At 37.1% G+C, this 13,366-nt stretch overlaps 1 protein-coding gene across 7 annotated transcripts in view; it reads right to left on the reverse strand.

Annotated features, from left to right (window-relative positions):
* Window positions 1-13,366, reverse strand: part of Mllt10 (myeloid/lymphoid or mixed-lineage leukemia; translocated to, 10) — a 198,626-nt gene that overhangs the window by 55,050 nt on the left and 130,210 nt on the right. For 5 of the 7 annotated variants that reach the window (XM_013014683.1, XM_013014686.1, XM_013014687.1 and 2 more), the window contains 2 exons: window positions 9,407-9,451; window positions 8,557-8,589 (listed from right to left, as the gene is read on the reverse strand). The exons of the other annotated variants lie outside the window; for them this stretch is intronic. In XM_013014683.1, the coding sequence (XP_012870137.1) occupies window positions 8,557-8,589; window positions 9,407-9,451 (78 nt within the window). The remainder of the gene's footprint in view (window positions 1-8,556; window positions 8,590-9,406; window positions 9,452-13,366) is intronic. 7 annotated transcript variants of the gene reach the window in all.

Genomic DNA, 13,366 nt, shown 5'->3' on the forward strand with positions numbered 1-13,366 from the left:
TGCCACTTCCGGCTTTTTTCTTTTTGCTTATGTGGTACTGAGGAATCGAACCCAGGACCTCAGGCATGCAAGGCAAGCGCTCTACCACTGAGCCACCTTCCCAGCCCTCAACTATTATACTTTTTCATACTTGAATTTTCTCATTTCTTTTTAAAGCTTTCCTCCAAATTACGATTATCTTCCCTCATATCTATGTTTATTGCACTGACTTGTTTTTTCTCTGTAGCTCAGGACTGAGCTAAATGAGAATTTGATTTTCTATTACTGCCAACATAGACAAAATTCCAAGGCCAGAAGTAACTTCCAAAAGCCTTTTTAAATGTAAAACTGTTCCCAGTACTACAAGCATGATAGGAAAAAGACTGTCATTCTGTAAATATACTATTCTGTTAGAAATGGGCATTTACATATCCCCAGATATCCTGAAATAAAATGAAACAAGTAATAACTCATCCATGGAAATGGGCCACCATTAAATTATAATCTGTAACTCCAGTTTTGAGCAATGTGATTGGAACATAGTTTATGCCAATGCAGGACTTGAAGTTAATGTAAAACAAAACTGCAAAGCAATTAACTGTATTATACAGAAAGAAAAGGAAAGATGGTAATATTCTTTAAAGATGATATGGGGGGAGGGGGAGGGGAGAGGTGGGGATAGGAGTGGTGGGGAGGGGCACAAACATACTCCAGAGTAAATAAGTATTTCAGAAGAGCAGAATGGTCATTTCTAGGAGACACAAAAAACTATAAAAGAAAATAAGTACAGCACAGAAAGATCATCTTTACATATATAAACACAATTATTATTCTGATTTAATCACTAAAACACATTCCTCAAGTATACTAAAATGAAAGTAACTTCTAAATTCATTCAAATTATTAAACACACCAAAAAGAAATAATTAGATTCTTCCTGGGCAAAAAAAAACCCTATTTTTAATTTTCTATAAAATTAGAAGAAAATTTTTGAACTTTTGTTTCCCTCTGTCATCCACTTAGCAGATAAAATTTCTCTACTTGTCTCATTTGAGTTTCCCATCTGCTCAGTCCATCACACATCCTTCTCTTGAACTTCAATCCTTTTATTTTTCCAGAGTCTTCCTTTCTAAGACATACCAAGACATACCTACTTTAAAATAAACCTGATACCACAGGGAGCAACGGCAAATACCTGTAGTCCCAGCACTCAGAAAGCTGAGACCAGGAATACAGTGAGACACTATCAATCTACCGCAGCCTGATCCAGAATCTTTATCACATCTACCATTTTTTTTTTTTTTTTGGTCATGACCAACCTCAGAGTTTCAGTTATTACCTTTATATAAACTAGCTACAATCCTTTCAAGCCCAGGCTCTATTGCTTTAGGTGCTAAATAGCTTGGTAGTAAATGAATACTCTTCCTTCCCAGGTACCATTCAATTCATTGACAGTTGATGCCAGTTCTTGAATAATCAGTCTGACTTCCATGGTCCTCGTTAACACTTTCAATGTATTTGGTATAACAAAAATCTTCCTGGTTTTTCTTTTCCAACATGAGCTCTTTTCCACTTTTTTCAATATGCAACTGCCAGGTGAACTCTTCTCAATAGATTTTATTACCTGTTTTCCCCCCCAAATCAAATACCAACTGCCTTTGACTGTGTGGCTTAACAGCTAAGGCTTTTTATGTTTTATGTATATTCTTTATGTTTCTTATCAAGTATTAATATCACTGTCACTATCCACAGCCTGTGTATCCCCATTTCAGTTTGACTGCTTGTAGTAAGAGATTGCCTGAGATTGAGAGTCTGGCTCTGATTCATCTCGAAGTACTAAATTCTATATACTCTTTAAGCATCAGGCCAAATGTTACGTTCTCAGAACATCTGATCCTTTCAGTCCAATATGATTTTCCCTAATGTTGAACTTTCCTACTATGGATCATGGTTGTAACTATTTCTTGGAATAGTTATTAATAAACACATTTTTGTTTACACTGTGTATTCCCTAAATGCAAAACCCATTTGTGGTATATATTTCCCCAAAGCAACTAGTGGGGATCTTATATACAGAAAGAACTTAATATATACTTCTCAAATGGCAAAAAAGCTGAGTAGTGATTCTATTTTCTAGTTCAGAACATACATCTTCACTCCTAACTGATCAAAAAGTATTTGAGAGATAAAGATTTAGAGAATTATTACACATCATACAACAAAGGTTTCATATTCTTCCTTCCCTCAACACTTACATAGAATATTAATAATCAAAGACCTAGGCACCTAGACCCTTACAAGTAAACATTTTTCAAACTGTTGTTTGTTTTTTTTTTTGGTCTGGTCGTGGGGCCTGAACTCTGGGCCTGGGCGCTGTCCCTCAGCTCTTCAGCTCAAGTGCTCTACCACTTGAGCCACAATGCCACTTCCAGCTTTTTTTTCTGCTAATGTGGTACTGAGGAATCGAACCCAGGGCCTCATGCATGCAAGGCAAGAGCTCTACCACTGAGCCACCTTCCCAGCCCACATTTTTCAAACTGTAAAGCCCATCTACTATGTCTTCAAGCAATATGACAAATCAAAACAAGTATAACAACAAGGACATTAATAATATGGTTTATTCCACCTACCAACCAAGAGCGTGGTTAAATCCTCTCAGGTATAACTTTCCTAACTACAAATCTCTACTTTATATGGGAAGGTTTCCAAGGTATCCTAGGATTAATTTAACATTATTACCTCCAGAAAGCCATGCTTGAGTTTGATACACACCTACAAATTTAAGTTCCTGCTTTGTTAGTGTAGAAGTGTCATCTCTGTTTAAAGAAATAACACACTTTAACTTTGATTTTTTTCACCAATTCCTAAAAACTACCACAATACACAAGGTGGAATGGGGAGAGGGGAATAAAGTTGAAGTCCAAAAACTCTAAATAAATTTTTAAATGTTTAGCAACACTATAAACAGATTATTAAGGCATTACTCCATAATTGGTTTAAAAGGAACTTTCATACAATTTATTCCTACTTATATTATTTCCATCTTTCAATAAAAACTTTTCAGGTTCTGTCTCTCTTATAGTTATACTAAACACACACAAGCAAAACAATCGTTTTTCTTTATAGCAGTTAACATATATATTTTTTTTTTAATTTACTCCCAGTGGTTGACACACCAACCAAATGTTAATACCTGTCTTACAGGAACCAACAGAATTCTGTCTCCCTCAAGGGTATCTTAGGTTCTTGCCATTTTTCTGATTCAATAGAACAATTCAAAGGCTTTGGTTTACTTTCCTTCAGTTAACTGAAAGGCATTCTAATCCTTTACCACTATGCTTTCCAACCTTCCATCATGCTATGGTCAAGATCTTTGTTATCCTTACCAAGTGATTCACAACTTGTATACATGAGAACAAACTTAGAAGCAGCTATAGTATCCTGGGATAACTCCTACTCCAAATGAATCTGTAAGCTTAGTGAAAAACAATAACCTCAAATAAATTAACCAATTAAAAAGCACTAAAGCATGGGCTGGGAATGTGGCTTAGTGGTAGAGTTCTTGCCTTACATGCAAGGGCTTCATAGCCCTGGGTTCAGTTCCTCAGTACCATATAAACAGAAAAGGCCAGAAGTGGCACTGTAGCTCAGGTGATGAGTGCTAGCCTTGAGCAAAAGAAGCTTAAGGACAGTATTCAGGCCTTGAGTTCAAGCCCCAGGCCTGGCCAAAAAAAAAAAAAGCAGCACTGAAGCAAAATAATAGAATAGTAAATTGAAAACCAGAATGTCATCATTTTCACCTTTGAAATTGGTATATAAAAGCAAATTGTAACAGTCTATACCTATATTACTTGATCCAACACTATCTCAAGAACTTTAAGTATATCTACTAAGTAAAATGAACTTGTTAAATTTATAGTTTTTTAAGATCATAAAATCTGAATTCTCTTAGTCACACTGCCTGGTTCCAAGGCACCATAACAAAATCAAACATGAAAGTCAAGGCACCATTCTTCATATGATCGGTTTTGAAGACTACTTTGACTAGGTACAAAAAACTGGTGTACTGGGGCTGGGAAGGTGGCTCAGTGGTGGAGCGCTTGCCTTGCATGCACGAGGCCCTGGGTTTGATTCCTCAGCACCACATAAGCAAAAAGAAAAAAGCCAGAAGTGGCACTGTGGCTCAAGTGGTAGAGTGCTAGCCTTGAGCTGAAGAGCTGAGGGACAGTGCCCAGGCCCAGAGTTCAGGCCCCACGACTGGACCCAAAAAAACAAAAACAAACAAAAAAAAAACGGGTGCACTATAGCTGCAAACACAACCAAAACATAAATCACATATTGTGAAGAGAATGGTACGGCATTATCATATAGCTTTTACTGGTACAGTACAAAGTTATAAGAAGAAGACCACAGACTTTAGGTAAGAACCAGGTTACAAAAAACTACATATGTCAGGCTAAGGACTATGACTTTTACCTCCCAAGTACCAGAAACCTCTTAATACATTATGACATAGGTTTGAATTTTAGGTAAGCCATCCATTCTGGTAGCCTCTAAGAGAAGGAGCTGGATAACAGAACAAAGCCTAAGAGGCTCTTGAAAGAATTCAGAGGACAAAGTATGTAAGACTTAGCCAAGCATAAGAAGCAGAAGTGTAAAGGGGATTTTTTTTTAAAAGTAAACTGTAAGTAATGGGAAATAGCATCCTTTAGTAAAGAAGGGGAAGGGAAGCGAGGGGAGGGGAGGGAACAAGGAAGGAAGGAAATAAGAGTAAATTTGGGATCCGGGCACCAGTGGCTCATGCCAGTAATCCTACTCAAGAGGCTGAGATCTGAGAATCACAGTTCAAAGCCAACCAGGGCAGGAAAGTCCATGAGACTCTTATCTCCAATAAACCACTAGAAAAGCGGAAGTAGCGCTGTGGCTCAAGCAGCAGAGTGCTAGCCCTGAGCTGAAGAGCACAAGGACAGCACCCAAGCCCAAAGTTCAACACAACCAACAAAAAATAAAAACAAAAAAAGAAGAAAGCATAGATCCAAGGAGGCTAATAAATGTAGGGATTCTTGAAGCTGTAAGCATGTATAAGGTTTTTCAATGGAATGTACATAGGATATACAGCAATAGAAAAAAAATTCTAGGAGAGAAACAAAGGATCATGAAAAAAAATCATTAAGGATACTAATACAGTTGGCATAGACACATGTCTGTAATTCTAGCACTTGGGAGAAGGAGGCAAGAGACCACAAGTTGCAGGCTGGACTGAGCTGAAAGCCAGACACTATCTCATGAATGAATGAATGACTCAAATTAATAAACTAGCTTTCACTTAATGAACTAGGAAAAAAGCAAACTAAAACAACATAAGCAGAAAATGACAAAATAAAATTATGAGTTGGTTCTTGGAAGAAGATAAAATGGTCAAACCTTCACTTAAGTAACCAAGAAAAAATGAAAGAATGCCCAAAGTACTACATTATTCTTACCATTATTCTTACCAAAATAGAAAAGGATTATAAGACAATATTATGAGTAACTATATGCCAGTTAATTGGGTGATGCAGAAGAACTTGGGAAACTGATAAACATAAAAATACCAAAACTGACACAAGCCAGGTATTGGTGGCACACTCCTGTAATCCCAGCCCCAGAAGGCTGAGATCAGAGGATCACCGTTTAAAATCAGCCTGACCATAAAAGCCCATGAGACTCTTATCTCCAATTAACCACCAAAAAGCCAGAAGTAGAGCTGTGACTCAAGTGACAGAGCACCAACCTTGAGCAAGAATGCTCAGGGACAACACCCAGCTCGAGTTAAGCTCCAATACCGTATGAAAAAAGAAAACCTAACACAAAAAGAAAAAAGGAACACTGAACAGACCTAAAACAAAGAGGTCAAGAATTATCAAATTTCCTCAACCCAGTAGAGGACACCAATGAAAAACTCACAGCTAACATTACACTTAACACTGAAAAATTATATTGTTTCTTTTGTAACTTTCTCTCACCAATTCTATTTAGCATTATGCTGAGCTGGGAGAGGGAGAAGCAAGCAATTATTGTTTAAGGGTACAGTATTTCAATACTGTAAGAGGAAAACAGATGGGCTGGAGACTGCGTGGAGAATGTTGTACAAATCTTGAACATTATTGAACATAAAAATTAAGATCAAGGGGCTGGAAAGGTGGCTGAGTGGTAGAGCGCTTGCCTTGCATGCATGAGGCCCTGGGTTCTACTACTCAGCACCACATAAGCAAAAAAGAAAAAAGCCGGAAGTGGCGCTGTGGCTCAAGTGGTAGAGTGTTAGCCTTGAGCTGAAGAGCTGAGGGACAGCGCCCAGGCCCAGAGTTCAGGCCCCAGGACCGGACCAAAAAAAAAAAAAAAAAAAAAATTAAGATCAATGGGCACTCAACTGCAGTCAGATAGCAGCAAGAAGTTTTAGTGTTCTATTGTACAATAAGTATTGCAGATGAAGATAATATGCATATCAAAAAACTAGAAAGGATTTTGAAAGTTTCACCATAAAGAAATGATTATGTTTGAGGGGGCTGGGTATGTTTGGAGGGATTTGAACATTTTACAGTATGTACAGGTATCAAAACATCATGTTAATTTATTAATAATTAAATTTTTATGTATCAGCTAAAAATTTGTTGTGTATTTACCACATTTAGAAAAAGGAAAAAAGGAACAGCTAATATTTACAAAATAAAAAAAGGAGAAAGCCTCACAGAGTAAAAATCTTTCATTTATTTAATTTACTTCATTTGTCTTTGCATTCTATAATTTGCATCATGTAATTTTTGCATTATATAATTTTTCTCTACACTATGTGACTGAGAAAACACAAGCAATTGATTACATTATTGGGAAATTATCTCGAAAACAATTTTCTAAACCCCCAAAATTGAAAAAGTTGTTTATGATATTAATCTATTTACCTATAGAGTACCTATAGAGTACTATAAGTAAATGAGTAAACAAGTATTAATTTATACAAACTGAAAAGGTTATGTTTCTTCAGTCTTTATACTTCTCTATCAAATGGTAGAATGGTAACATGTTTAGTTCATCCTCAAGAATGCTTTCAATCCCTTTCTCTAAAGATACCTCATGTTCAGGAGCTCTATGTTATCTAGAGTATTTATTATCTAAGCCTCTGCAGATACAGGGAAGCAAGAAAAGCAAAACTTGTAAGTAGGACTGGGAGTATATAGCCCAATGGACCTCCTCTACCATACACAAAGCTTTAGGCCCAATCCCCAGCACCACAGGAAAAAATTATAAATATACTCATTAATAAAATGGTCACTTATGAGTTTCCCAACTTGACCATTCCTACTGTCAAAGCATCAGGAGTATCTGTACCTACTCATTTATGTCACTGGTGTCTTGTTTCCTATCTATTGTAAACATCTGATAATAATCTGAGTACAATGCAAACTGTCTACAAATTAAGGAAGCTACATTAGCAAAATAAGCAAAGTTTTATAAAGAAAATATGATAGTCTGCCACCGGTGACTCATGTCTAAAATCCTAGCTACTCAGGAGGCTGAGGATCATGGTTCAAAGCCAGCCCCTGCAGGAAAGTCCGTGAGACTCTTATATCCAATAAACCACCAGAAATCGGGAAGTGGTGCTGTGGCTCAAGTGGCAGAGTGCTGGCCTTTAACTAAAGAGCTCAGGGACAGCACCTAGGCCCAGAGTTCAAGCCCCACGGCAAAGAAAGAAAAAGGAAGGAAGGAAGGAAGGAAGGAAGGAAGGAAGGAAGGAAGGAAGGAAGGAAGGAAGGAAGGAAGGAAGGAAGGAAGGAAGGAAGGAAGGAGGAGAGAAGGAGAGGAGAGGAGAGAAAGAGGGAGGGAGGGGAGGGAGGGGAGGGAGGGGAGGAAGGGATGCAAAAGCTATTTGGAATCACATAGTTTTGAGGAAATAAATGAGATATGTCAATCAGATGAAATAGAAAATCAAGACAAATGCCACTAGATTGGAAGGTCTTTGGGTAAAACTGAAAACATTCTCAATATATTTTTTACAGAATGATCTGATGTATTTTTGCCTTGGATGTTCATTCAGATTCCAACCCAGAAGAAATTACAATCTACAGTAAGACCTGGTCCAAACTAGATGCAATTTTAACATTTATTTTCCATTTATTCAATATATAAAGTACACAGAGAAAAATAAAAGTATTCAAATGAATATTCTAGAATAAAATTTGCATGCCAAGTTGTAGTTAGAAGCAGCAAACTACAGCTATAAGTACTAATTACTAACTACGAAAAACCTACCAAGGGAACTAGACAAACAATTACAAAAGTAAAAAGACTTCCAGAAACTTAGGGCAACTATTATCATTCTGCCTCACAAGAGACAATAAAAGTCCTATTGATTAACTATATGGACCTATCACCCCCCAGTAGGCAGTATACAGAGCTTTCATCAATATGCTGAACACAAGACTCACTGCAGCACTGGATTCCATCTAATCAATAGGACATGGTAGCTTTCAATCAGGATTCTATAAGAAAGACAACCTTTTTGATAAATGAACCACAAGAGAAGATTCTAATAAAACTTACCATTGTGTATTGCATTCAGCAACTCTGAGAAAGCTTTTAAGTAAGGAAAAAAGGACTTCAGTTAAGATCATTCATAAACACAGAAGAAAAACATAGGCACATACTATTAGTAAGTCTAAGTAAGTCTACCATGTATTATTTTTTGAATTATTAAAACTGAAAGCATTCATTTTTATAGGATAAATTTCTAATAATCCTATTTTACTTGCTAATAAGCAAAGTGAAATGTGTTAGATATATTATAATGACAATAATTTCAATAAAATGTATTTTAAAATTACTTTTGAAACGACACTTAGTACTCTATCTCGTGTTGCTAAAAGAAAATAAGCACATCTTTATAGAATACAATTCTAGACAGGTAAAGCTACCTTAGTTTAAAAACAAGTTCACTAAACCTAACTCAATTGAACATTTTTACTTCTTAGACTTCCACATAAACCTCAGCACATGAAGAGGCTACTAAAAGGCTACTAATGCCAATACACGAATGCTGAAAATTTATATTAACATTCAGACTAAAGAAAACTAAAATACCATAAATACTATTTATCAAGGGGCAGAGTTTCCAATTCGACAATGGAAGCTCTATATTAAAATCTAACAATGGAAGCTCTATATTAAATCTAACAATTAAAATCTGCCCCACAATTTCATTGTTACTGCAGATCCTAAACACAAGAAAAAGCAATATAAGATTTCTTTGAAGAAAGAAATTTACTTAATTAGAAACTAAGTGCATTTTAGAAAATAATTTTTAGAAGTTCAAAGGTGGCATAATATACTAGAAAAAAAAGCATTTATGTTAAGATTCAAAAAGCTCAGTTAACAACCCAGTTAGAAAACTTACTAGTTGTTGGACAAGCTCCATCATGCCGATACTGCATGGAAATTTCTGTTGGGAGGGAGAGAGAGGAAATCAGCAAAGAAATTGTCAATGGCTACAGATTAGAACAGGAAATAAGCCAGAAAAAAAAAAAAAAAAAAAGGAGGGGAGGGAGGGCAGGAGGGATTCAAATATAAGTTGTTGTGTAGGCCAAACAGAAATGCAGAAACAAAAAAATCAGAAGGTAGTAATCAGGACATGAAAGGTAGGAAAGCCAAACAATGGAATTCTCACCAGTCTTAAGGGATGGTGTGAGAATGTAGATGTGTATGCTCTTCTAAGAGGAAAAGATGTAAGAGCTCAAGGCAAACAGCCTGTCAAAAATTTTGGAATATAGCATTTAGAAATTATAAGACCGGAGAGGGCCGGGAAGGTGGCTCAGTGGTAGAGTGCTTTGCCTTGCATGCATGAGGTCCTGGGTTCGATTCTTCAACACCACAAAAACAGAAAAAAAAAGCCGGAAGTGGCGCTGTGGCTCAAGTGGTAGAGCCTAGCCTTGAGGTGGAGAGCTGAGGGACAGCATCCAGGCCCAGAGTTCAGGCCCCATGACCAGCAAAAAAAAAAAGATTTCTAAAAAAAAGAATGGAGAGGCACAGGTGGCTCACACCTGAAATCCTAGCTATTCAAGAGGTGGATCATGTTCAAAGACAGCTTGAGCAGAAAAGTCCCCATGAGTCTCCAACCGACCACTCAAAAACCAGAAAGTGGCACTGTGGCTCAAGTGGTAGAGCACTAGCCTGGAGCACAAAAAGACTCAGGGACAGTGCCCAGGCCCTGAGTTCAAGCCCCACAACTGACCAAAAATAAATAAACCAATTTATAAGAATCATATGCCCCATGCCAGTGGCTCACAACTATAATCCTAGCTATTCAGGAGGCAGAGAGCTGAGGATCACAGTTCAAAACCAGCCCAGACAGGAAAGTCTGTGAGGTTTTTATCTCTAATTAACCACCAGAAAAACCAGAAGTAGTAAGCACTAGCCTTGAGCAGAAAAGCTCAGGAACAGTGCCCAGACCCTGAGTTCAACCCTACAACAACAACAACAAAAAAAGTAACTTTTGGTTTATGACCAGAAATCCATTATAACACAGAACTGTGTTAAACTATACTCTGCTCATGTTTAGGTACCTTGTATTTCTGAGACAAATAATGAATCAATGAAATGGCTTGTTTTATTCCACCCAATAAATACTAAACTAAAAGCTGCCAGAAGATATAAATTTTTATATGGCACTCCAACAAAAAAGTGCCCCCCCCCAAAAAAATAGAGCCAGGTACCAGTGGCTCACATCTGGAATCCTAGCTGGAGGCTGAGATCTGAGCATCATAATTTGAAAATAGCGGGTGCAGGAAAGTTTGTGAGACTCTTATCTTCAACTAACTATCAAAATGCTGGAATAGAACTGTGGCTCAAGAGCACAAAAAGCTCAGTACCAGCACAGATGCCTGGAGTTCAAAGGAAAAAAGAAAAAAGACCATGTGAGTCTTAAATATCAGTTTGGGAAGACCAAGGCAAAAACTGAGTCATCATCTAAAAACTAACTAGCTTGCCTAACAAGTGCAAGCCTGAGTATTCAAACTCCCAGCCAGGAAAAGAAGATCTTCTGGAAGTAATTAATTTTAACAACTGTCTTATGAATTTGGTCACAATCAAAGGAGTACCTCTCCACAATCTCCTTTTGTAGCATTGATCATAAGTAAAGAATTTCAACACTGATACTTGTCTGAAAAGCATGAGTTCCAACCTAGTACCACCAAACCAAAGAATAAGTTACTTTAGTAAATCATAAAATCTTTTTTTGGGGGGTGGGGGGAGGGTCCAGTAGTGGGGCCTGAACTCTGGGCCTGGGCGCTGTCCCTCAGCTCTTCAGCTCAAGGCTAGCGCTCTACCACTTGAGCCACAGCACCACTTCCGGTTTTTTTCTTTTTTCTTATGTGGTGCTGAGGAATCAAACCCAGGACCTCCTGCATGCAAGGCAAGCGCTCTACCACTGAGCCACCTTCCCAGCCCTAAATCATAAAATCTTTATAACATAGAAAAGGATAGGTTCAACATGTCAATTTTTCCAAATGCTATTAAATACTAATTTTCATTGTTTCAAAACTCTAGGTAACTATCTGTTCAAATTCCTAAAGATTATTGTATAGGAGGGAATTCAATCAAAAGCTTAACATAAAATTGAGTGTGGTGGCCCACACCTGTAATCCCAGTACTCAGGAGCCTAAGGCAGGAGGATTATGAGTTCCAGGGAAGCCTCAGGGGCATAATCTATTAACCAGTAATTTACAACATGCAGCAATCACTTAAAACAAAACACTTCCTTTTATACAAGTCCCCATAAAACAATGAATGGGCCACTTAACTGAATGTGTAACCAAATCAAATATTTTACAATCCAAGCCTCTGTAAACCCATTCTCTTATCACTGACATTTACTCTAATGTGATCTAGAGACTCTATTATAATTATCTATACTATTAGAAGTGTATACACTTGAATATATTAAAGTATTTTAAAACCCTCTTTCAATTTTTGGAAAAGGGTCCTGCTATGTAAACCCTGAATCCAAACTCAGGATCCTCCTATCTCTGCCTTCCAACTGCTGAAAACTCAATGCTTTTAACTATAGCAACTTCAAGAGAGAGTAGTATTAGGATCTGATTTGACTTTAACCCCTAGTTGTGCAAACAACAGTATCTGTCCTACCTAGATGAAATGAGATAATCTCTGTACCATTCCCAACTTTCAAACACAGGTATCACCAATACCACAGGCTAAATGAGGTAATATTTTGTTCTTTTCCACTAAAGGAATTCTACAATGATGTAAACTACCAGAATTAAGTCCAAGATTTATATCCTAGGAGAAAACCCATTAGCCTATTAAGTTTTACTTCTTCAGCCTGGCATTCAAGTCTCTATGAACTCATCCTAACCTATTCGATAAATATACACTGACTGAGAGACTTTGCATTTATAATCTGATTCTAGAATTGTACAACTACTTAAAATATATATTTAAAAATAAGCCAGGTGGTAGTGACTCACAACTGCAATCCTAGTTACTCAGGAGGCTGAGATCTGAGGACCATGGTTTATAATCAGTCCCAGCATGAAAGGCCATGAGACATTATCTCCAATTAACCATCAAAAAAGCTAGAAGTGGAGCTGTAGCTCATGTGGTACATTACTAGCTTTGAGCAAAGAAGCTCAGATACAGCACCCAGACCCTGAGTTCAAGACCCAGAACTGGAGCGTACACATGTATGCTCTCACATGCGCTCTCTCTCACTCTCTCTCTCTCTCACACACACACACACATACACACACAATCATAGAGAGGATACTGACATCTATGTGATAGGCACTTAGTGCTTAGTAATAGTAATAATCCATTTCTTTTTTAAAAAAAGAGATGTTTTGTGTTTATTATGACCAAACCACTGTGATAGCAGTGAGAATATGGTGGTGAACATTTCAGACATACTCCTTCACAATACTTTAACATCATGCCAACAAAGATCACCTTTACCATGACTACATATTCACTGTCATTAAAGCAAATTAATCTTTTCAGTGCTTCATACAAAACAATCCATGGCAATGTAGTAAATACTACACATTTTCTACCTCCTACTTCTTTATAGGAAGGGAAGTTTTCTGCTTCTAGTTAGTGAATTATTTCTCAATTTAAAATTTCCCCAAAGGAAAAATTAAATTTTCATATCTGAAGAATATACTATTCTTTACAGTAGAAGTATTGGTTCAAATATTCTCATAGATCTCCTCACTTAAAATATGACTGAGAAACTCATGGGGTTTTAGAACCTAATCAGTGAGCAACTGCTGAATTTTCTATCTACTCACAAATCAGGGAAAATGCACACCTCTACCACTCAGTCTAGTTTCTTTTTTTTTTTTTT

The sequence above is a fragment of the Dipodomys ordii genome, unplaced genomic scaffold, assembly GCF_000151885.1.
Source record: "Dipodomys ordii isolate 6190 unplaced genomic scaffold, Dord_2.0 Scaffold24, whole genome shotgun sequence".
NCBI classification, from domain to species: domain Eukaryota; kingdom Metazoa; phylum Chordata; class Mammalia; order Rodentia; family Heteromyidae; genus Dipodomys; species Dipodomys ordii.